At 48.7% G+C, this 25,031-nt stretch overlaps 5 protein-coding genes across 5 annotated transcripts; 4 read left to right on the top strand and 1 right to left on the bottom strand.

Moving 5' to 3' along the window:
• Positions 1-245: 245 nt before the first annotated feature.
• EMWEY_00019630 (AT hook motif-containing protein, putative) lies at positions 246-2,532 on the top strand (the record flags this gene model as incomplete). Its single annotated transcript, XM_013480217.1, has 5 exons — positions 246-432; positions 991-1,176; positions 1,505-1,598; positions 1,868-2,130; positions 2,463-2,532. Coding segments are annotated over 5 exons (800 nt in total), but the record flags the coding sequence as incomplete, so codon positions are not given.
• A 2,080-nt stretch (positions 2,533-4,612) lies between these two features.
• EMWEY_00019620 (proteasome subunit alpha type 2, putative) lies at positions 4,613-6,340 on the top strand (the record flags this gene model as incomplete). Its single annotated transcript, XM_013480216.1, has 4 exons — positions 4,613-4,891; positions 5,353-5,486; positions 5,658-5,774; positions 6,151-6,340. The coding sequence occupies 4 exons, from the start codon at positions 4,613-4,615 to the stop codon at positions 6,338-6,340; spliced, it is 720 nt and encodes a 239-aa protein (XP_013335670.1).
• A 3,886-nt stretch (positions 6,341-10,226) lies between these two features.
• On the top strand, positions 10,227-13,794 carry EMWEY_00019610 (ATP-dependent RNA helicase, putative; the record flags this gene model as incomplete). The annotated part of the gene is made up of 7 exons (XM_013480215.1): positions 10,227-10,250; positions 10,584-10,724; positions 11,429-11,543; positions 12,051-12,639; positions 12,882-13,193; positions 13,338-13,481; positions 13,635-13,794. The coding sequence occupies 7 exons, from the start codon at positions 10,227-10,229 to the stop codon at positions 13,792-13,794; spliced, it is 1,485 nt and encodes a 494-aa protein (XP_013335669.1).
• A 1,744-nt stretch (positions 13,795-15,538) lies between these two features.
• EMWEY_00019600 (hypothetical protein, conserved) lies at positions 15,539-16,585 on the top strand (the record flags this gene model as incomplete). Its single annotated transcript, XM_013480214.1, has 4 exons — positions 15,539-15,589; positions 15,739-15,795; positions 15,923-16,034; positions 16,431-16,585. 4 exons carry the CDS (start codon positions 15,539-15,541, stop codon positions 16,583-16,585), a joined length of 375 nt encoding a protein of 124 aa, XP_013335668.1.
• Positions 16,586-17,594: 1,009 nt separating this feature from the next.
• On the bottom strand, positions 17,595-19,951 carry EMWEY_00019590 (hypothetical protein, conserved; the record flags this gene model as incomplete). Its single annotated transcript, XM_013480213.1, has 7 exons — positions 17,595-17,710; positions 18,035-18,167; positions 18,490-18,576; positions 18,918-19,033; positions 19,162-19,359; positions 19,593-19,679; positions 19,798-19,951. 7 exons carry the CDS (start codon positions 19,949-19,951, stop codon positions 17,595-17,597), a joined length of 891 nt encoding a protein of 296 aa, XP_013335667.1.
• Positions 19,952-25,031: the final 5,080 nt, after the last annotated feature.

Genomic DNA, 25,031 nt, shown 5'->3' with positions numbered 1-25,031 from the left:
TATATATATATATATATATATGAATAAATAATTTGTGTATATATAGTACGTTTACAGCATAAAAGTATTTAGGATATATCAACAGTATGTTATATATCATATAAATCGTATGTTCTTGTGCATGTTTATTATAACGCATAAGCTGTGTTTATGAGGTGCGCTACAAAATGTACACACAGCTAGCATACATACGGTACGCGTACGCATACACATTTGTGTGTTTGCTGCTACTGCTGCTGCTGCAGGAGAGAAGCGCGGCAGCCGACGCGACGGCACTACTTGGATGGAGCGTTGGGGTTGTGGGGCGGGAGGAGAAGACAGATGGGTGGACAAGAGCTGGGAGGAGAAGGAGAATGGAGGAGAAGTGCTGCTGCGGTGGGGCAGCAGCAGCGGCAGCAGCAAGGAGCAGCAAAAAGAATGGGAGCAGCAATGGTGGGAAAAAGAACATTGGAATGGAGGCAGCAAATTTGTTGAAAAAATAGAAAAAAACAGCAATGGAGATCGACATACACTCAAAGAAGGCAACGAATGGAAACGAACGTCCGCTATTCTCACAGATACTAAGCCCTAAACCCTAAACCCGAAACACCCCATTTTAAGCCTAGCAAACGTTCCCAACACCCTCGAAACCCTTAGCGCTATAACCCTAGTAACGGAGGCAGCACACACTAGCGTTATAGATAAACCCTAAACCCTAAACTACCACCATACTGGACGCCGCTTTTTTGTTAATCCCCTAATCAGAGTCCACGCGGGAGCCAGGGACATAAGTGGCAGGGGACATGAATGGCAGGAGACGCAGAGACAGTCTGTGTCCTAGATAAACTACAAGAAGAAAAAACAAACTACAGAGGGAGGCAAACATCTCCGCCGGCGGCGTGAAGGGAGAGTGGCGCAGGAGACAACAGGGAGGAGACTTGGGTAGCAGAGCTTTCCCCAGAGCTCTAAAGAGTTACATAGGGTTTAGGGTTTAAGGTTTAGGATTTCCAGTGTGTTTGTTGCATTCCTCAGAGAGCACAGCGACAGAGAGGTTACTTCTTGGTTTGAAGAAAGATTTGGAAATCACCAAGAGACGCAATGGGCAGTTAAAAAAGGAGGAGATCAGAATGGAGAATGGACAGAAAAATGGACAGAAAAACCCTCCGAAAAATCCGCCGAAAAATCCGGATGGAACAAGTAAACCCTAAACCCTGGACCGCATCGTATATGTATTGGATTGAGGCTCTTCAACCGAAACCACCAAGCAAAAATTAGTTTTCAGCACACTTTAAACCATAAGTCACTGAAAACCCTGGTGCCGATAAACTGCACACCCTACATGTCCAAAAAACCTGAACGCCTCAACGTTAAACCCTTTATATGTGTGTGGTGCATTCTAAGGCATTTTGTGCTTTCTTTGCTGTTGGGAAGAAATTGCTGCCGCTGTTACGTAAAGTTACTCGGCCTCTTCTCCCGGAGGCCGAGGGTCTAGGGTTTTAAGATTTATGGTTTTGGGTTTGTGCAGGCAAGGAGATACATGGGAGGAGCGGTGGCGAGAGAAATTTGACGGTGACACCAAGACAGAAACGTGGGCAGAGAAGAAGGGAAGCAACGCAACGGTGTGTATTTTGAGGGTGTGCTTGTTCTCTGTTGTTTAGGGTTGACGGGCTGCCACTTGTTTTTCGTTTTTTGCTGTGTTTTGTTCGGTGGTGTTTTGGCCGTACGATTCCTCTGGGGTTTACCTGTGAATGTTAGTCTTTAGGGTTGGGGGTTTTGGTGTCACGCCATTTTGTTTTTGTAAAGCTCTATCCTCAGGAGTGCGAGTCGGGAAGTTCCGCGAGGAAGGTTTTGAGTGCAGTAGGGTTTACGGTTTAGCGTTTATGCGCAGGGTGAGAGTTGGATGGAGACATGGGAAGAGCGTTGGGGTTGGAAAACGGCCCACAAAGAGGCACGGGATGCATGCGGCAACAGGAGAGTTGAGCGTTGGGGGGAACAATTCTTTGATGACGGCAGTGGGCAGAAATGGGCGCAACACTGGCAAGAAGAAAACCCGCAAAATAACCCGCATCAAGGGGACTCCCAAGGGCCTATTCGCAGCAGCGGAAAGAGCTGGGGGGATAGATGGGGGCCCAATGGCGTCGGGGGGCATAGGTGGGGTGAAGAATGGGGAGAAGGAGGATGCAGAAAATGGGCACATGATACACCAGGGAGGCCTGAAGGCTGTTAATAAGCCAAGGTCAGCAACTACGAATACCGTTATTGCATGCAAGTATGGATGCATGCATGCAGGGTCTGTGCGGAACAGCAGCAAAATATTGCTGCAGACACCGAATGGGTTTAGCTTGATTCGTGGTTCATGGGAAAAGTGCGGGGCCCCTCGTAGGGTCTGCAGCAGCAGAAGGGGTGTGCAGTAGACATCCTTCACCCCTCGTCCCCTTTTATTCTCTCCTAAATGTTTTATGCTGCTTGCTCCTTCATTGCAGTCGAAGAAGGCTGCTTTGGGAGCTTGATGCATCCACAGTGGATTATGTATTGCTTTGTCTGGGCCTGTGAAGTGCTTCAGGTGTATATGCAGCTCATGGGGTAATTAACGTGTTTCATGTGTATGTGCAGCTCGCGTCTCCTTTGTAGTTAACTTGTTTCAGGTGTATGCGCAGCGCTTGTTTCCGTGTAATTGACGCGCTTCAGGTGTATCTGCAGCTCGCTCTTCACAGGGAAGGAACACGCTGTGGGTGTATATACAACTTATGTTGCACTTGTAGTTAATCTCTTTCGGGCGTATGTATGTACAGCGCCTGCTCACCCTTGCTCATGCATGCGGTGTACTTCCGCCACACGAACGCGGTGTGAGGGTTTTATGTCCCTTTTTCTTTTTTTTAAAGACAAGGGGCAGACAGGATAAATTGTGCTCGATTCAGGGTATTATGCAGTATTTATATACGATGCATGTACCTAGGTGTACATAAAATGCACGCAAGACGTGGCTGAATAGACAGGTGAATACAGAGGCATAGATGCAGATATATTAGAATATAATTCCCAGTACGCACGCTGATATATAAGTTGTAGATACTGTTCCATGCATGCACTCTTCCTAACCCTTAGGATAGAAGGTGCATGAATGCATTGTTCTTGACGCTGAGAATAGGTGGTGCATGCAGCCCTCTTTGCTCTTACCAGCGACAGAAGACCCTATAGGCAGACTATTTGCGGGAGAGTGCAGCGCTGGACAGGAACATATATTCAAAAGCCGCTTTTTCTTGGTTGTTGAGGTGAATAAATGGTTGCCACTGAGCCGATGCATGTAGCATAAACAGGATCTGATGTTTGTCGTTGTGCTGTGCATACGGCCGAGTGTAGAGAGAAATATTAAATAAGACGGGACGTGGATGGAAGGTGGCAGGCTATGGCTCCCCCGAGGGTGCACGCACTAAAGAGTACCGCAAAGAAAAGAAACAACAGAAGTCCATATGCTGCTTATCTGGTATCCGCAGCTGTTGCTGTTGCTGCTTTGGGTCTTCTTCTCTAGTGCAATGCATTTGTTCATCTGCAGTTCTGTTGCTGCTGCTGCTGCATGAAGACTATGCTGCTCAACAGCAATATGAGGCCTGCTGCTCAGTAACAATATATGAAGACATCACGTTGTAGTGATGCGGGAGCAACTTCTTTTGTTCATGAGACAACTGCTTCTATGTCCCTGCAGCTTGTTGTCTTGTACTTATACAGCGTTGAGGAGATATCTACTGCACAGATATGGATAAGAGAAACAAACATATGCAGCTTGTGGAGAATGGGGAGGAAAACAAAATGCCGTGCACACCAGCATCTACTGGTGGTCTATTTGATGCTATTAGAAATGGAGTTCACGTGTTCGACGACTTTCTGCAGCATGGGCGAGCAGCTAGCCGTCAATACGGTGTCTAGACACTATAAAATAAGCTAAAGTATGATTAAAACTTCACCAAAATCGCAGAGAGGATTAACTTGAGGGCAGCTTTCTCATCATCCCAAAGCCTGAGTGTGTGTGCTGTGCATGAGAGGACAGCAACTTGCGTGCTGAAGAGGAACCAACGACCAAATATATAGAATGAAATATGTAGAGTGCTTGTATTTAGGCAATTTAATATTTATTTTTGAAGTGGAGTAATCCAAAAGGAATCCATAGCATCCATTAATGAAATTATACCTACACACACGCAAGAACTGCATGAGGGCGGGGCTGCAGGCGTTTGATGACAGCTCAGCACGGTACAGCACGCCTGCGCGAATCGGAGGAAAGTTCTACTAAAATTGTATTTTTATATGTGTTTATGTTAAGTTTTCTCGGAGAAATTCCCTTATTATGGCCTCTGCATCCACAGCATGAGTGCTAGCGGCTTATGCAGCGGTGGCTCCTCTGCATGCACCACCCCCCTCTAAACTGCTTAAAGCAAACGAAAGTGAAACTTCCCAATTCTTTTTTGCTGCAGAAACTGCAGATAATTTGAGGTGTACGCACACCTCACCCAACGCGCAATCACCACGCTTTGGCCGGCGGACAGCTTATCCTCTTTCCTTAGTTCGTATTTTCGGCACCCCGGTCAATTGAAATATTGTTATATTCCCCTTGCTTATTCTGCACAAATAGTCAACGATGTCGGACGGCCAGTACTCGTTCAGCCTCACGACCTTCTCGCCTAGCGGAAAGCTGGTGCAGATTGAGTATGCGTTGAACCGCGTGCAGCAAGGCGCCCCTGCTTTGGGCATCAAAGCGAAGAACGGAGTGGTCCTAGCAGCAGAAAAGAAGCTCCCAACTCCTCTCCTTGAACCTCATACCATCAGCAAAGTTGATACCTTCACCCCCTCCGTCGGCTGCGTCTTCGCAGGAATGCCGGCGGACTTCAGGGTGGTCCTCAAGAAGGGCAGAAAGGAAGTGAGAATATGGAGAAACCGAACAGAAATGACCAGAACAGAATTATTTACTGCACATACACCACATGCAGCACGTATAAACCCAGTACACCAAACCCAATGAGATAAATGAACTCACAGCATAGAATCCTACAAGGCGGTTCTAATCAAGAAAAAGAGCAAGTGTACATGCGGCAGGAGATGCAGTTGCATGCAGATTGTGTAGAGTGAACTTGCATGAAACAAAGCAGCGAGTCTCTGGTGACTGTAAAATATGTAAATGCTTGAAAGGGAGAAACAGAAGCAGCAAAAAAGATATAGACAATGCAACAAAGACAGCAGCAGCGACAAGAAGCAGCGGAAAGAGATAACAGACAAGGAAGCATATTTTAGGCTGAATTTGTTGCGAAAGCTGAAGAAGTGTAGGCAGCACCGCTGTTTAAATCACCGTGAAGCCAGCTGTATTCTTGTTTGTTGCTGCAGGCTGCTGCATACGAACTTTATTACAAAACCCCGATGCCTACAAACCAGCTAGTGCAGGGAGTCGCCTCAGTTATGCAGGAGTACACTCAAAGTGGGGGTGTGCGACCATTTGGCATTTCGTTGCTGGTGGCAGGGTAAGCTTTCGCTGCTGCTGCTTTTGCAGTTCCTTATCAGCGCCTAGCTAGCTGGGCGTGTTATCCAAGCGAGCTAGCCATGCATGAATGCAGTGTAGCAGGCTAGCTTGGCATGCATACAGGCATGCAGGCATGAATTAAAACATATGTATGTTTGTGCGGTTTGATTAGATACGACGACTTCGGGCCTCAGCTGTACCAGGTAGACCCCAGCGGCGCGTACTTTGGATGGAAGGCGTCAGCAATTGGCCGCGATATGCAAAACGCAAAGACTTTCCTGGAGAAGAGGTGGGTGGGGGGAATAAAAGATTGAATTGGTGAATGCATGCGAATGGTGATTTGTTTAGAAACACACTAGAAGAACTTTAGAAATATATGCACGATTAACATGTTCTTCACAACGGTGTAAAGGTAGAGAAAAAATGGAATCTGTCGGGTTTTGTGTCGGTCAGTCTGTTGCTAGACTTCAGTGCTTTCCATGCTAAATGTCTGTTGTTAGTACATCGCTGTGAAATAAAACTGGAGCGTGACGATGCTTGCATCGCCCTTTGCTCTCATTTAAAGAGAATACTTCGCCTCTGCGTTTTCATGGGATAGATTGGGGAGCATGAGGGAGCAATTTCTTGTTTGTGGGTTGTGGGTTGGTGTATGCTTTCACCTGCAGATACACCTCAGATATAGAACTCGAAGACGCAATTCACACCGCCATTTTAACTCTACGTGAGGGATTTGAGGGGGCGCTGACAGAGAAGTCAATTGAAATCGGAGTTATAGGGGAAGATCGCAAGTTTAGAGTGCTGACTCCAGCAGAGATAAAAGACTACTTAAGCGAAGTGGAGGTCGGCACTGCCTAAATCAACAGTGTTTTCGGGTGTATGTTCACTTGTAAACAACTGTAAATAATTTATATTACTGGTCAGGGTCAGTCAAAGCCCGATTTGTGCGTTTATCTGCATTAGCAAATAAACCTCTTCTACGGCTCCTCTTCTACTTGGACTTTCCGCTCAAATTCTGCAGAGAAAACCCCAAGGGCAATTGCCTTATGGTGAATTACACCAACTGAAATATGCAGCTTATGCGCTTCGTGCACAAAAGGAAGCTGACGATACGAGGCGGTTTAACGCAGATTAGCAGTGACAGATAGAGTAGACACAGCACACAGTAAACAGTAATGGCGTGAAGCTAACAGGGGTAGAGGCGCTGATAGACAAATATACCTCTTGTTTGAGCTGCATTACGAGAAAGTGCAACTGTTGTTGTGTACGAAACTATATTGAGCAGCGGTCGTACGAGATAGTTTAAAGAACAGCCGAAGTGGCATCTAGGGATGCGTGTCAGTGTTGCAGTGTGCCCGCATGAAGTGTATGTTTCCCCCATCTGAGGTTTGGAAGTTGGAGCGTGGCTCGTGCATGCAACAAACCCAAGAACCATGGAGACGAACAGTTTATACAGTTGCTACGTCCTCGTCCTCCGTAGCGAACACAGTGGCAGTGAAAGCATCATATAGCTATACTGATAAAGTGACGGCTAGCCACAGCTAGGTGAGAAGAGAGCGAAGCAACTAGCCTGATTAAGTAGTTGTATGAACCTGTCGCGCCCACCGAACGTTACTAATGCATTAATTATCTTTGTAGTTGTGTTTACGGGTGGCGATTAGAACCTGCTGCCTGCTTGCTTAAAGGTGCGACTTGTCCCATGTCGCCCGTTCTGGTCTTCTGAGGCTTCCGCTCTCTAGCGGTCAGCTGGCTAGTCCGGCCATTGCACGGCACGTCCAAAGAGCCGCCTCTCAAATCCAGAGAGCTCATTATTCACCCGAAGGATTCGGCGCTCCATTGCTATAGTAAACTGCCGCCACTGGCTGCCTTACAACTGCCTAGCTCAGGAGTTTAGTTATGGAGGATCTAACAGAATTGCCGGGTTTGTAGACTCCTCTGACATAGCTAGATGCCGCATACACACAAAGATCATAGTAGTCAAGTTGTGCGCATGCGGCATCTACTGGTCAAGTTGTAGTAAAGCACATGCACCCAGTCCGGAGATACCATGCTAAACACCGCACAAGTCGGTCATAGTGGTCAAATTGTGCCAACTTGTGCGGTGTGTAGCATGGTATCTTCGGACTGGGTGCATGTGCTCTACTGGGTAGCAGGCTGGCTACTGAAAGCGAACTTAGTCTCGTTTGCAGTTGTTTTTACCATTAGTTCAAGCATATGAAGGGGTTTGGAGTTGCTTCACTATTATGGTATTCATTATGGTACCTTGAAGTGCTGTTGCAGGAAGGGTTACTGGAACTCTTGACGGCTGGGTCTTCTTTGCACCAGCCCCAAGCCCCGGGGCTGCTGTGACCAGGATGCCTGGAAAATCTCAAGGCAAGGAAACTAACACCATGGCCCAGATGCAAAGCTAATGGGGGCAAGTGGCAGTAGCACCTGCAGATCCTCCTCGAGTTACCTTGTACTAATTTTCAGGAGTTGCCACCATGCTAGCAAACAGGCTGAGAAGTTGTCGGAGATCGGAAGCTACTGTGCAACTTTCTTCTTTACTCATTTGAGCAGACTGGGCGGCGACACTTGGCCGACGGTAGACAGGACACCATAATAAAAAAAACGTATGGGGGAAGCATGCCAACGTGACTCAGAAGGTGGTCACATTAAATGGCATGGGCCTCCTACGTTCGCCCATTCCACCATGGAATAATCGTAGGCATGCAGTGGGTGACTAAATGGAAGGTGCGCCAACGGTTTCTCGAGGCCGTTGGCAATTTGGCGCTTTATGCAGCGCGAAGGAATCAACGCTCCCTACACACTTTGCAGCCTGTAATGTAGGAATACTGCAGTGAGCTGCCCAGAAAAAGGGCGAGGAAACTTAAAAGCAATGCATCGGGATCGCCGCAAACAATGGAGGGCTCCTGTTCCTCCATTGTGTTCTTGTGAAGATATCGGTTCTAATGGCTGCCATACATTCAACAGCGCAGTAACAAAGAAAGTGGGAATAAGTCGAGCAAGTGTAGCATGCCGATCTCTCGCTGGGAGCCCGATGAACCTCGTCGAACTTACTCGTGCAGCATCATCAAGCTTTATTCCGCGATACAAAATGCCTCCCAATCGCGATAGGGAAGTCGACCTGTAAGACGATAAACTGCTGAAAGAGGGCAAACTTTTATACGTCAAACGGCAAACTGAGACAAAATCCGGTGATTTCGAGCAAACACGGAAGCCAGTAAATCTGCACCGGCATATAGCTATAAGATTGAATATATACTAAAGCACTTGGAGCGTCAATCGGCCATTCGTCAATCGACTTCTCTGAAGCGTTTCTTCCTGTCCCTTCACATCCAAAGGAGAAACAGAGACAATCGCCCGCAAACTTGAGCACTCGCGTGCGCACTGAACACGTAAATAGATCTGCCGAAATGTAAGGGTAGCTTGGTGAGAACATCTTGGGGTCGCTAGATATCAGGTGGATGGTTACATACATAGACGATGGGCTTGTATTCAGGGCGAACGAGGTTGGACACGTGAAGCGCCTTCGGCGTTTGCTACAAACTACTACGCGTAGAATGGGGATAGGCAAAAATAAAATACTATTCGCGTGCTACGCAGGAAGTAGGTCTCCTAGGGTCGCTGCTCCTCGCAGCAAAAGTTTAACTATATCCGGTGAAAGTAGAAGCTATTCGGAGGTGGCATCTCCTTCTGCACACTACGAGGGGCGTCCAGAAGTTCTTCAGTCTCGCGTTGCAGAATTAAGAATTCTCCACCCATTCTTCCCCGCAAAAAGGGAAAGAGACCGGAGGCCCATCGGGGGAGGACAGAAGTATTCAGTAAACTAGAATGACCTTTACATTATCTGGTGTGAAGTAGAATTGTCAGCAGTACTTTCGTAGCAAGTATTCAGAGGGTTAACCGGATTGTCAATCCGTAATGCTCCAGCAGGAGAACCGTCGAGGATCCACTGAGATGCATGCAACCCCCCACCCAGGTATACTTCGGATCCACAGCTGACACCACTAGCTTTTTTTCACGCTTTGTCGGCTGGGCTTCTTTTTGTGGACTGGCCAAACCCTCAAGTCATTACCCCCCTGTTGCTGCTGGTGCCCGGCGGTTGTCTGCATGCGAACTGCTTGGAATACCCGAATTTTTGGCCCATTGCCCCTTAAATTGATTCTTTTTTTGCCACTGATCACCACAGGTGCTGTAAGACGCATGCCTTTAGCATCAGCAGCACCACCGACAGGGGCCGCCGTTCCTTCGCGCTTTTCCTGCTTCTACCCTCTTCTCCGGTGCTCCGGTCCATTGCCCCACTCCGGTCCATTGCCCCCATCCCAACCTCCATCAACTGCCTCGATGTACTTAGATCTATTGAAGCTTTAAGTTTGCGAGGAATTGTGATGCTTGGACACAAAGTAAGGGTGAAATAATGCACAGTCTGCCCGTCGTAGGTGGATGCGCTCCATGGAGAGGAGGTTGGCTTATGACGGTCACGGTGTCTAAAGAATTGTCTACGGCAAACGTGCGTGACTCAAAGGGGCTTGGATATGGTTTCATGAGGAGCTGCGTAGTAGCGCGAGCTGCATTAAAACGTAATTCAACTTACATTAAGCCACTTGTGTTCCACGACAGCCTCATGCCCGCGTGTCGCTCTGTTGAAGAAGCCTCGAAGCTGAATGGACGGTCAACCCGCTATGAAGAACTGTAATTTCAAGTATTTTAACTCCGAGGCAGCTCGCGTCGGCCCCCCGCTATGGTTGAGGAGTCGGGATACGGGGTGTGGGGATGGGGGGTTATGGCGTCCGTGCAGCATGTGCATCTAATGGCATAAATAGAGAGTAGGCGTTTTTCTAGTGTTTTTTTAAATGGGAAAGGTGAAGAAAACAGGGTAAATTATATCGCTCCGTGTCCCACCAACCCCATGGAGGTGTCAAATGTACACCGCACAGAGAAGAGGGCTCAGCGGCCGTTGCTGCATGCGGGGCGGCCCTGTCTGGGCTTCGTGAATCTGTTCGTTCTGCCTGTAAATATAGTTGATTAGCAGCAGAATAAATTGAATTTAAACCGCTGCGAAACGACGTTTGCCCTTCTTGCTTCTTCCCTGGCGCAGGAGGCAGCAGCAACCGCAGCCACGGCAGCAGTAGCACCTCCTCCACAGACACCTCCCCTGTTCAAAATGGCGGCTCTCGAGCAAAACCCCGCCGACGAATTGGTCGATTATGAGGAAGACGAGCAGCAAAACGACACAAAGGTAAAAGGAGATTCTCAAACACAACACCTGCTGCGGGCCCCCATCGCGCGCACGCGACCTCTTGCCTGTTCCCCCACGTGGCCTCTTTCTTCCTCTTTCGCCGCTTTTTAATATCTTCAAATATATATATATTCCAATTCTACCTAGATTTTCAGCTTCTGGTCCTCTCTGAGCTGCAAACTGCATACGGGGGGAGTCATGGGGGCGCCAAGCAGTGCCCGGCGTCCGCAGCGGGAGTAGTGGTTTTTTTGGCATATTTCCGTCGCTAATTTGGCTTCTTTGCAAATCCAATGGCGAAAGGCCTGGAGGAGATCGTGACAAGAATCCACGGACGCTGGAGGAGCTCTGTGTATATGTGCCTATTCATATGTGCATGGGCATTGTATCTAGACGTCTATATACAAATCCATATGTATGTGCATATGAGGTAGATGCAGTATTGAGAACCAGGTGCATAGGAGGCGCCTATGAGGGGGTGTACAAGGGGTGTACAGATACCGCCTCAAGGCAGCCTTGGATGTTTTCGGGGGTATGAAATTTATCCATTGTAATGGTGGCTGATTGCAGTGTGTGTTTGCCTTTATTTCGTTTGCATGTGCTGCGGGGCTGGGTGTTTCATCCGTTTTTTGTGACACCTGCCCCCTTTACACCAAGAGAGGCGATTCATCAGGATCTAGGGTCTAGGGTTTAGGGTTTGCATGCAGGAGAAGGGTGTGGGCGAGGAAGCAGTAGGTCGAGGCAACTACGTCTCCATCCACGCCAGCGGCTTCCGCGATTTTTTCCTCAAGCCAGAGCTCCTCAGGGCCATAGGAGACGCAGGTATGCAGACATAGCTGCTAGTTGACGCAGCTATTAACGTACTGCATTGCTAGTGAGCAAGCAGGACAATTAGTACCAGTGCATGCACTGGAAGGCCACGAGCTCATTTTGTTGTGCACATGGCATTTTGCTTGCTGTGCAGTTTTCGCTGCCAGGTGTACAGATGGTTGTGCGTATGGCGATGCACACAGATTGATGCCTTTGTAGCTGTTGATGCGCCTGTCCCATTAGAAGTTTTCCCCAGTTGATGTGTAGGATTTAGTGCATATTTTCCGTTTTGCGAAGTTTGTACTTGCCTGTTTATTTGTGTTTGTGGTGTTTCTCGGTATTCTCTAGTTGGTTGATGTTTATTTGTGTGTGTATTCAAATGCTTCTTGTGTGTGTCTGTTGAGTGGGTGTTTCTCCGCGTGGATTTTGCGTGTTGATTCTGTGGTCGTTGAGTCACGGTAGTCTTGCATTGTTTTTTTGGAATTTGTTTGCTTAGTTGTGTGTGATTTCCTCTTGCAGGTTTCGAGCATCCCTCTGAAGTGCAGCATGAGACGATCCCCCACGCAATTACCGGCGTAGACATTTTATGTCAGGCGAAGAGTGGTATGGGAAAGACAGCGGTTTTCGTGTTGTCGATATTGCAGCAGCTCAACGTCGACTCAGCAGCAGCAGCAGGCGCGGGGGCGGCTACCAAGCGCGCCGGTGGCGGCGACGCCGCAGAGGGAACTTCTGCCACTGCAGCAACATCAGCAGCAGACAGCAGTGCTGTGCCTGGAGTCATGTGTCTGGGGCTGGCCCACACACGCGAGCTGGCGTTTCAGATTAAGAACGAGTTTGAGCGTTTCAGCAAGTACCTGAAGCACGTCAAATGTGAAGTCGTCTATGGTGGCGTGCCCATTCAGAAGAACATCGAACTGCTCGCAGACCCCAAACGCGTCCCGTCCATCCTCATCGGCACCCCAGGCAGAGTCCTTGCACTACTCAAGGGCAAGCATCTCGACCCCAGCAAGATTGCTCACTTTGTCCTAGACGAATGCGACAAGTGCCTCGAGAAGCTCGACATGCGCAAAGACGTACAGTCCATCTTTGTCTCTACACCCAAGAAAAAGTCAGCCGATGACCTTCCTTCAGTGCTGTGTTCTGCCGATTTGAATTGGGAAACTCGTGAACAGATACTAAGCTTCTGTCCTGGGTTCTTAAGGTGTATGTTGCGCGCGTTTGCTACTCGAATCAAACCCATTCGGGCTTCTAGGTCGGCTGGGCTGCTGCACGGGCAACTGCTGCTGGAGCTGCAGCAGCAACTGGTGTTGCACTTGGTGGTGATGATGTTGCTGCTGCTGCGTCTGACAGACAAGTCATGTTCTTCTCGGCCACGATGGGGCGGGAGATGCGGGCAGTTTGCAAGCGCTTTATGCAAAACCCGGTGGAGGTCTTCATCGACGACGAGAGCAAGCTGACCTTGCACGGCTTGCTGCAGTACTACGTGAAGTTGGCAGAGGCAGACAAGAACCGCAGGCTGAACGATTTGCTGGATTCTCTCGAGTTTAACCAGGTCATCATCTTCGTGAAGTCTGTATCAAGAGCCCAGGCCCTCAACAAACTCCTCACCGAGTGCAACTTCCCATCCATCGCCATTCACGCCGGCCTTGACCAGGAGGAAAGGTGACTTAGAATACTCCGATGGAAGCGTGGCTTCAAGCAGAGGAACAACGATGCCAAAAGCTGCCTGTCCTTCAGTTTTTCTCTTTCTTCTTCGTTCTCATGAATCGGCGAGGTTTCTCTCGCGGCTGTTGCGCTGGTGCTCAGGATCAACCGTTATCAGCAGTTCAAGAACTTCGAAAAGCGCATTATGGTCGCCACCGACCTCTTCGGGCGCGGAATCGATATTGAACGTGTCAACATCGTCGTCAACTACGATATGCCGGAGAGCAGCGACTCTTACCTACACAGGTAGGCAGGCTTGACATGGATGGTTGCATACCCACGAACGTGCGATCTGTTCTATGGACACCAGCTGCGTGCATCCCGACGCACCGATGGAATTTTGTTGACGAATGTGAGAGACAGTGCTCGTCTGGTTGTATATGTTTTGGCTTTTTTCAGGGTCGGCCGTGCTGGCCGCTTTGGAACAAAAGGGTTGGCTGTGACCTTCGTGGCTAGTCAGGAGGACACGAACGTGTTGAACGATGTGCAGACGCGTTTTGAAGTTCACATCCCAGAGATGCCTGCAACAATTGACGCTTCTCAGTACATCAACCAGTAAAGAGAAGATAACAGCTGCTGCACAGCGTTGAGTTCTATGTGCAGTCGTGATGGGGGGAGGAGAACTTCTTTGCTAGGCGGCGGTGCCCTTGACCTATTCTTACAATTGATTGACGGGCACTGCAGCGTTTGACGCGAGCCGTTTTGATGTAGACAAACTCATCGCGCTCGCTCCGCCTTGCTGAAAACCGAAGGATTGCTGCTGTCCACGAGTGTGACCACTTGTTTTGGTTGCTATGACCGAGCCGGCGGCTGAGAATTATGCCGCTGAGGCGACAGCAGAGTTGGCAGTTGGGGCAGTGGGAAGTCAAGGGGCAGTTCAAGACAAGAGCCTTTGAAACCTCTTCTCGATCTCGTGTTGTTTACGTCCGTATTCTGCAGTTGTTAGAGTATTGTGCTCTCTTGCAATACAGACGGATACATGCATCCATTCCTCCGCATAAAACAGATGGGGCGGCCTAGGCCGTGAGTCTTGGTCTGTCCGTCGGGGGAAGGCTTCTGGCGAGAATTTGAGTGTCACAAAACAAAGGTTGAATTACGCTTTAATTGTACTTCGGCCACTCTACCGGAGCGGGAGCGTAGCGAGCAAACTGGGCTGCATTATGAGGCATTAGTCGCTGTTTTTTATTCGTAGAGCAGTATGCCGACAATCTGTAGATAACATAGACCTTGCAACTGCAATGGGGATGTTGCTAGGCATAGCCTTCGGATCCGATGCACAGTAGCAGTGTCTGCAGTGATCTATTGTCAGAACTCACTTAATTCACTAAGTGTTTATTTCAAAAGGATGTCTAAACCTTATATTAAGGGTTTCTGTAGGCGATTTCAAGAAGGGGAGTGGAAGGGGTGCGCCGAGCAGGGGGGAGTGGGTTTGTACGGGGTGTTGAATTTGTAGGCCAACTTTATACTGAATTTTAGCTTTTTTAATATTTAAATGAATTGTGTTTTTAATTTAAGCGTATCAAATTACATGTAAAGCTATCTCAAGTTCTCCGGGGCCTCGTAGAGGACCTGGGCTGGGCTGGTGGGCGGAGAGGTCTGTGGGCGGCCGGCCGCTGACTGTAACTGCGAAATTGGGCGTAATATTCAACAATTGTGATTTAAGAAGGAAATCAAAGTTCATTTCTTTTTTGAAGACAGAAAACCCATCGAGAGAAACTCCCAAAGGATCAAAGAGGCGTATTCAATAACCCAGCGCAGTCGCGGCACTGCGGACTGCCGTTTCCTTGCAGGTTTGCGACCCCGTCTAAGTTAATTCAGGCGAAGTCTTCTGTTCTAAACACAGGAAATCCCATCATTATCTTCTGATTGGTGTTATTAGCAGGACGTACGCAGCAGGCTAGCACTTATCCTAAGGCGCGATACCCCCGCAGCTACAACAGCAGCATCAGTAGCAGCAACAGCAGCAGCAACAGCAGAGGCTGTGTCTTCTCCGCCTTGGTCTGTCTTGACTTTGTGCTCTACCCAGCTGGCAGGCACGGGTTCAGCTGTCTTCTCAGGTCGTAAAGGGTCTGTTGGCGCGGCACTTACTGCTGGCTGCACAGGGCCCCGTGTCTTTCTGTACGGCTTGGGGCTGAGGGGCACGAAAGCGTTTAAACGACCCCTTTTTTTGCGTCTTTTGCATAATCCTCCAGTACCCTACTGCGTCCTGCATACAGCTACAGCTGCAGCAGTCCCCAGCTGTGCGCACAACCTGCAGCAGACGTGTTCCCAAGGAAGATAAAATGGTGCAAGGGAAAGACGCAATGCCCGGCCAAGCCTCGACTCAGAACGATACACCAGAACAGATGAAAAAAGTGAATCTCGGTTTTACCCGTAAACAGGCCTTGCTATCGTGACATGAAATGCTGGGACCCATGCGATACTCGTGCAGTGAATATCGTTACCTCCGTATCGTTTAGTTCTGCTCATTTCGTTTACTTTTTCACGTTTTCCGTTTGTTCAGGAGATGTGGGATGACGCCGAAGTTGAAGAGTTGGATACAAAGGTTTTCGTGGACAACGTAAGACAGCGGTGCCTGCCCGTGTATATATGGTATTTAAACATATAACATATCTACATGTAGTGCTAAATAGCTCGGGTCTAACGTAAGGAATGGATCTTTTGTTCTGCGTGTTGTTGCGGGGCAGGACACAGAAGGAGGAGACACAGGTAAAGATTGGCTGCCGTATGTCATTGCCTCCTTCTTTCTTTCTGTTGTCTTTCCTCCCCTCGGCTGCGTCGCCTTTTGCCTGTCTTTAGGTACGTGTGTTCTTCTCTTCGGAATCAAATTCCAGAAAGTTTCATATAGTACAACGTAGTACCATTTTCTGGTTTCATGTAGCCGTTCTTGTTGCATTAAGGTGACCTTGTAGGGAATGTAAAATTGAAATCCTCTCCCCACACGTCCATCATACGCACACACATATATTATGTATTTTTTACTTCAGTCACTAATAATATCGGCTAGTATGGCTAGTATGCAATAATCTACAGTACTGCAGTACTGCACTGAAAACACGCCAACATACGATCCGAATACAACGGCAGACGTGCAATAGCAGCAGCAGTTAAACAACCCAAGCAGGATATATCTGGTCTATTAGGGTTTATCGAGTGGTCTCAAATAGGGCTTTCTTGTGTGTTCGTGTTTTGCAGGGGCCCCTGCGGGGTCTAAGAGGGCCGTTTGGGCGGAGCGCGCGCTACGTATTGGTTCTCTCCTGTCTTTTGTTTACACATTGTTGCTTGCGATGCTTCTGAGTGAATATTACTATATTCCCAATAGCGGCGCAGTCCTTGGCTATGGCTTTTAAACTCGGCAGCTACACACAGAGAACATAGTTTGCTGGTGTCGGCTGTGTCGAGGCGGCTCGGGTGTACGTACATTCGTACACACCAACGCGTATGATTTCACGTTTCCTGCACCTTTAGTTTATACTTCTATACAGGAGCACCCACAGACGTTCGACGCAGCCTCACACTGCTGGACGTCCCGTGCGGGAGATGTACGCATGCTATAATATATCGCATGCAGATGTTCACTACATCTACGTTTATATTGCATGTACGTGCATATTACATCTAAATGCCTATTACTTAGTGTATATTGCATGCTCATGCACTTTGATTTATTCACCTTTGGAGCCCACTACCCATTTGCGCGGTTGTGGTAGCGGGCAGGGTGGGAGAGGAGGACCAGTTTGGTTCCTCTTTGGGCTTGTCTTTTGTTTGAGAATCAAATGATGCAATTAGCAAATGGTAAAACCATACAATTATCAACAATACACTCGAGAGACGCCCGTCGTCTGTCTTTGCAGCACGCACAGTAGCTGCAGGCGTTCAGCACGGCTAGACAAACCCAACAACAGAAAAATAAGGAAAACAACAAAGCACGGAGGCAAGTTCCGTCTTGCTTGCGTTGGGAGAGGACCTTCCTCCGTGAATGGCTGCCCCTCGTTGACGGCGGTTTTTGCACCATCGATTATTATCTAAATGCATTAAGAGTGGTTATTGCTTCAGTATGTGCACACTTCATTACGTACACTTCATAGCACCACAACACAGCAGCTACAGCTCCAGATGACGGCTCATGCAAGCCAATCATAGCCCGCTCATCCAACAGGTTCCATCGCAATAGGGGTTATAGAACAGGGCCTTCAAGCGGCCCAACAAACAATACTAAACAATACCAGAGAAGGCCCGCCATAGTTAAGGACTCGGTGTACAGACTGCTCGGCGAGGCTAAGAGGCCACAGCACGGAATCACCTGCTGCTGCGGGGGCGGCTATTGCATATCTTAGGCAACTGGGTTTGACGGTTTGTCTAGCTGTGGAGCCCCTCTAGAAGCAAATCGAGTTTGTGCTCAACTCGACTAAGCTGCTGTGACAGTCGCTTTTGTTCCTCTTCAACGGTAGAAAGACGCGCCTCCAGCTTTGAGCCTGCGTCGTGAGAGAAATGAAGCAACAAGAATAATAGTTGGTTGGAATAAACAGGAAGTAGGGTAATTCAATTTCCGAGTACACGTCAAAGAGAACTTTTGAACCCACTGAAGCTACTGAGCATGGGGTCTTCTCGACTGTCGTTTTTGGCATTTTTGCAGGTGTATGCAGAATGAAATGCAAGAGGATTTACAGCTGTGTACCTCGATACCAAAGGATACAGAGGCATGTAGGCATGAAAATACTTCTCACGAGCAACGTCGGCCGACACGACTAATTACCGTTGTCACTGCGTGTTGAGTGCTGTGCGTTTTTGCCGCTTACCTGCTCCGCTATCGCTACGCCTTAGGGCGGCAAATCGGCTCTGCAGTTTTTCGAGTTTTCCCGGGTCAATTGAGGGGAGTTTTCTTTCGTCTTCGCTACTTCTTCCAGATGCTGAACGGAGTGCAGCGGAGACCTGCTTTATGCGCAACAAGCAGATTGAACAAACACACTCTAACAGCCAAATCAAATGGGCTAGCACACATGGTTGACGATCACACCGTTGTGGCTGACCTAGGATTCATTTGCATACGCAAAGCCCATGTACAAGACCCAACGGCTCGGGGATCTAAATCTACACTGCTGAACGGATGTGAATAAGTTGAAACGACAGAGGGAGATGGTACACGCCTGCACGTCACACTCCTACATTTAGTAACACTCAAAATTTCGTATGAATGCTTTTGTGTGCCTATTTTATAATTGGGGCGCAGTCTACTTGGAGAAATATAGCCCACTTCGTTTGTCCTCGCCACAAAGTCTAAAGTGCGAAGATTCTTCAGATTTCCGAGGGCAAAATCGGCTTCGATACGTTGACTTTCCTCCTGCAATATAGCAAAAAGACAAAGACAAGCAAAAGCGCCCCGACGAGTTCACTTCTGTTGGAGCAATCACGAAGGATGAAAAATTACCACAATGAAATTCTTAGCAGGCAAACTAGAAGATCGCGTTCAGAGGAAGTGTCAGCTGCAGCTGACCAACCCAGCAGCATCGTTGGAGAGAAAACCAATCTATACTGTATCTACTGAGCAGACGTTCTTGACGGTGTTTCAGTTCATTTTCTTGCCTTTGCAAGTTTCATTAGAGCTGGGAGTTGAGCACTACAAAAGCTCTCAAGAGTGCGGCAGCGCCATTTGCCGCCAAACTCCGAGAGACCGAAAAAGACAAGGCCTCCTTTGTCCGTTGCGACGTTGTTGTTTGCACGAAGGGACTGAAGGTCGATTGAAAACAAGGGAGGACCCATGAACCCCTCGCATATCTCTATTAAACCGCCCTCCAGCTCTGTTGAAAACAAATGCAACATGAGGCAGGCACACACCTTAACACAGCAAAACCCACAGCCCACAACACAGCACATGCCACAGCACACAACAGAGTGAAGCACACATTACCCTCTACACTACACGCACCCGTGATTGACAGGCCCGTTGTGTAGACGGCTGCAGCGAGGATGATTGAGTGACAGGTGTCGGGGACGGTCTCCAAGTCAATAGCCAGGGAGTTGGTTTTTTGATTGAGGGAAAAGCTGCCGCTGGCGTCTTCAGGGTGCTTGTAGAAGATGCAATCCACGAATGAGCATGCACTGTCAAAAAGAAGCGCAAAGATGTCTGCAAACGAAACAAGCACAGGACTGGTTACTGAGCCTTACCCCTGAAAAACAATCAAATGCAGCTACGAAGAGCCGCACCTCCCTGCTTATCCCTAGCGTCGTTGTAGGACTTCATATGCAGCACTTCAATGAGCGGCTATTCTTGAGTCATGCATGCATACACTGAGCTACACAGCGATGCATCTACCTGCTGTATTTTCCAAAACAAAAGCACTAAACCGCCAAACGCACCGATGTCTATCCCTCCTGGATAGGCGTCTTCATCGAAAGTAAGTCGGACGCATATTTTCCGAAGGGCAGACAACTGCGAGAAGGAGACTGCAGGGAACAGCATCAAGGCAAGGATACGGTACAATGAACAACAGCTGATTTGCAGAATAAGTTAAGGAAGCAAAACACCATAGGATACAGGATGCGTCTTTCTCCTACAGCTCACCGCGCCTCGATGGGGTCACCTCGTGGCCTCTGTCTCGCGCACTCGAACCGAGACGACCGTAAAATGTGTCGCTACGTGCATGAAGCGGCTCATCATCAGGAGAGGAGCTGGGTAAATACCCGCTGTATCCACTGCTAAGTCTTTGTGTAGACATGGCTACGACTGTAGCTAAACCCCAGAACGTGCAGAACGACCCGATGCCCAGGAGAGGAACAACTCCGAAGTAGGCCGAGATCTTCGACCCTTTTTTGCGGCCTTTTCAAGGATCTAAGCCTTCACCTATGCCAATCCTTAACTGGTTTGCTTCAGAAGATGCTCATCAGACCGCAAGACTGTGCTCGTCCACTGGGGACAGTGCCGAGCTCAAGAAGGAGGGAGCCAGTACTTCCTTGCATACGAAGTTGTTTCTGGTGAGCTTGTTTGACAGGGGCTTGAATATGCCTTTTGGAGGAGCAGACACGCAATAAGAAACGAATACACACGAGCCGCTCTCTCCCCTGCCCTGTTCGTCAACGGGAACCACTGCAACTAGAATGACTTCTTTTGAAGCAAGCGGTAGAGGAAGATAAGTAGAGAGAATCTTGCTTTAGTTACCACAAACATACGCACATTGCGCAGACAAGGAAGAGATGCAACTCACTCATCTAAGTAGTGGGCTACTGAATGCGCGTGCCCAGTGGACGCAGGACGCTGAGGGCTCGGCAGTTGACAGAAGCCTCGAAGCAACGACCCACATCTCCGTTTCTTCTCGTTACAATTAAAATAAAACGGACATTTACAGCTTTGTACTGTCAATGAAGATATAAACGGAGCCTTGATTATAGGACAATGAGCCACGACTCAGCTTTCAGCGTTGAGCCGGGACTCAATGTTCAGTCGTCAGCGAACGGGCTTAACACCACGTGTGACAACTCTGCGATGTGAAAGTTGTATAATAACCCATATTTGTGTACAGTGCTTTCAATAAATCATTTAATTGCCCCCTCATTGGGGAAACTGATTTATGGGGACGAATTCGCAGGTCTGCAGTTGCGGCACACGAAGGATGCCTGTCTAACATCCATTGCCACCTGATGCAAGCTGCGGTTTAATAATTAAAAATATGTTTGGTGCCAGATGGACTATTTCAGGTCATCACTGTGAATGCCACTTCATAATGCTCGTGGCAAACGTCCCGAATCTTAAGCGCAAACCGACGTGAGCTGCTAGGCGGCCTTGAACGAGGGCCCAAAAAGCAGCTGTGCTCACCTCCGGGTGTCCTGAGCACAGAAGCATAAGGGCCTGGGGTGTGTACTTAGAGGAGATCAGGCTATGGCAAGAGTCATCGACCCCAGAACAGCTGCAATACAATACAATTTTCATGTTTCAAGGAATCAGCAGGGTTCCTCCTGCTTCCAAGGGTTCTGTGCCAAGCGACTGATAGGTTGGGGGCTGGAAAGCTGAGAGGATGTCTTGCCACGAGTTGCGTCATACCCTGCTGCAACTCGTGTTGAAAGGCAATCTCAAATGCAAGCGTGCCCAAGGCCCCTGGTGATGCGTGCACCGGCACTCTGGGAAATTGTTCAAAGCCTACTTGTCCCTCGGTAGACAACACTCATGCGCGCATAAATACATGTACCAACATGCATGCCAAATACTTTTTCCCCCCAATGGCACGCGCCCGCATTTTCCTAGCCACCCACCAAGGCGTGGAGCGAGGGAGGAGCTCCAATTTTTGCTGCTACAGCAGCAAAAAGTGCGGCGGGAGCCCCTCTCTGCGTAGTTGTTGCTGCTGTCTCAATAAAACACGATTCGTCTCTTGCTACTGCCTCACTTGCTGCTGCGTCTCCTGTTGTGTATTTCCTGGTGGTCTGTCTACAATTTGCTTATCCAGGTGCTCTTAGTGCTGCTCCAGTTGCAGCTGCTGCTGCTTGTGCTGCCCCTCTTGCGAATGCTGGTACCGCTAGTAAAAGGCTACACAAGCTGCAAGCTTTTACTGTTGTTTTCACTACTGCTAAGGTTCTGGCCAACCTTAATGCACCCGTTGCTCTTGCTGCTGCTCCCGTTTCTGCTGTTCAGCACAATGAGCTGTGGCAGCTTGGTTCTTTGCCACGGGACTGGTGATCCCTTTTTCTAGGCTCTGGGTTGGGAGCCACTTTCAATAGGAACACGGAAAGCTAATACACATGCTAATAACCGCTGCAGACATTCAGCAACAGTCTGCGCATTAGTCGAGCTAGGCTCACAGGCATGGCCCAGCTCCAAAGCGCGTGGAAAGGGTGCGCCGTCGATGAGAACGCCAAGATATCCAATGAAGCGTTTTAGAAACCGCCCTTTAATGGTATGGCAACACCTCCAAGTTTGAGGGACGTCAAGGATGCACGCCAGCACGTTGACCCGAGAAAGAACAGTAATGTACGCTAGCCAACGCGTATCCAACTTTGGTTACTCGAAGTGGGCGAGTAACCAAAGTTCTAAGCGCATGTATATTAGGCTCTCATGCTCTCTGAAGTGGGCGAGTAGAGCGCATGCGAGCCTATTATACTTGGGGTGCTGTGCATTCATCTTACAATCAGGCTCTACTGCCAGCTGTGTATGGATATCGGCAGCTGGTAGTTAATTTGACTGGGTGCATTGACCCATATTCAACATCAGGTCAGACGACAGTTGCTGGATGTGCAGTTGGGAAGTAGAATAGCGTGTGGATCGGCGAATCGGTTTTAATGATGAGCTTGGTTCCTTCAAAAGGGCGGAAACCAAGCGACTAAGATCAACTTTTCTAGCTACAAAGTTGCTCATACTGCACCAGAATGCGGTTGCTAACAGCCCCATCTTGTTCCCATTAATGATTTATTTGGTAGATGTTTAGTTGTAGCTCCTGCAACTGGGTCACTTTTGAAGCCCTTTCATTCTTTTCCAGCTAAGGTAGTGGAGCTGGTAACTTCTTTATTTGATGCCTTAGCACTCCACCCAGTCAATCGTACTAGACCCTTACCGAACAGTAGCCTCGCTGCGGGGGATCGCTTTCGTAAGCGACGGTAAGAAACTTCTTAGTTCACCGTTGGAATTTTGCTCACTACACGCAGATGGTAAGTATAAACTGCAGCGCTCCATCGACGCTTTACCTTGGCTAATTTTTCTTCGTTCTGCCTTGGCCTGTTTTTCTGGCGACCCTGATCACGGCGCCGTGCAGCGATCTCCCGTAATTCGGATGTGTCCCGGGAAGGCTGACTATCCCGACTCACTATATCCATCACTACTGTTCCAGAATTTCTAATGTAGTGGGCGCCAATGGCACGTGTAGCTCTTCGGGGACATTTTGAAGTCGAACGCCGACCTCGTGAGCAGCGTGGGACTCTTCCGCTGCCCCCGCGTTGCAGCACCTGAAATACCCCCAGTAGTTCTCAAAATGCGGTGGCTTTGCTTAAAAATTTGTCTTGCTACGAAAACATAATTCGCCGGGTATGAGGCAGATAACTTGCTCAAATGCGGCGACGAGCTCAGGTTTGCCACCTCCCCTCCGAAAGGAATATCCTAGTGAATCTTCAATTCTGCGGAACGTTTACGAGACTACTACGGAATATATATAGAGAAAAATACCTCAGGCAGTTGCGAAAAACGGCATCTCTAGTAATTTACCTGTGCAGGTGTGGTCCACCACGCGCAGCTACCGCGACAAACCTTGCGGAGTAGCTGCCGCAATGAAGGCCTTGGATCTTAGCTAGGACCGTCGCGAGCTGCAACATAGTAAAATATTTAGGATGATAATCCCGATAAAGCAACTAACGTTCACTTCAATCTTGAATAATCGTGGGTACACTAGGTCAAAGCTGGGGCTGGTGTGGTGGAAAGCCGGCCGGTCACGAGCTGCAAAGCAGATGGCTACAACTAATACTGCAAGGCAAAACCATGCTAAAATTCAAACAATGCTAGTATGTTGCATTCACTCACACCAAACAATGTAGGCTTCCGTTGCCCTAAAAATGCAGTTTGCGTGGAAGCAGCATGGCCCGTACCGACCATGCTACACCAGGCCTTTGAGCCGTTGGACGTCAGACGTCTAGAGAGTACAACCGAGTCTGTAGCAATTTTCTGGAGGGTTACTTTCAAGAGAGTTGGTAACTAACTGCAACGCTCAAGCTGCCTCATATTCGATCGAGGTCTGTAACTACAACGTCGCTGGGGGCTGCTGGACTTCGGTTAACGGGTGATGCTAAATTGGCTAAAAGCTTGCCGAAACGACCTGAAGAAAAATGAATGACTTCAATTCCAAGAAGATTAGACCTAAAGACGGGACAAGCTGTTTTCTAGATGAATAACAGACGCTGAAGAGACCCGCAGCTCTATCTGCGGGGCACTGCTCTCGTGGGGGTGTGGGGGGTTGTACACAAACTCATGAGCTTGTAAATGGAGTTAAAAGCAATTTTTTCTATACTTTCGATTTCAGATGTGTACAATTGAATTCGACAGATATAAAAAGCAGAAAATATATACCTTTAATCACTTTTTTTCCATTGCATCCATAGATGCCCCGCGCAACGTGTACAGCCAAGCCGACGTGGCCGCCGAGCCGCGGGAGTGTACATACATGATTTGGTTAGGCACAGAGACGAAAATAAAGCTAAAAGAAAATAATAAAAAGAGAATTGAATAATAATTTAACAATTAATTTGATGCGTGGCGAGTTGCTGCGGGACACCGACAGCAGCAGCGGTTACTGTAGCAGCAGCAGCAGTTTCATCATCACCCAGCTGCAGCAGCAGCAGCGGCAGCAGCACACCCCTCTAGCAGCGGCAGTAGGGCTGCGCTGCTGGCCACGAATCTAGCGCAGTATGGGCCTCGTTGCGGTGCTTGTGTTGTTGTTTTGTGTTATTTTGCTGCTGTAGTGTAAACAACAGACTCGCTTTGGTTGCTGCTGTTGCTGTAGGAACCTGCGGAGCGGATACTCCTGGGCCTGCTCTCTCACCGTTGGGTTGGTTGCACCTGGCCGTCTGTCTCGCCTTCTGTCTCTCTCGTTTCTTGTTTTTATCTCTTCCGCTTTGTTCTGTTCAAAGCAAACCGTTTGGTGTCCGAAGGCTGCAAGAGTTGCTGTAGCTCCTCTGTACTTAAGCCCTGGCCGTTGCTGCGGTCCCCCGCAGCAGCAACAGCAGCGGCATAGCGGACGGCAGGAGCAGGAGTTGGCCCAGTCTTTTGCTGCTGCAGCTCAACAACTGCAGCAATATATACTGCAGCAATAACGAACGTTACTGCAGCAG

Source organism: Eimeria maxima, genomic scaffold (genome assembly GCF_000499605.1).
Source record: "Eimeria maxima Weybridge genomic scaffold, Emw_scaff173, whole genome shotgun sequence".
Taxonomy (NCBI): Eukaryota; Apicomplexa; class Conoidasida; order Eucoccidiorida; family Eimeriidae; genus Eimeria; species Eimeria maxima.
This window is presented reverse-complemented; position numbering and strand designations above follow the sequence as displayed.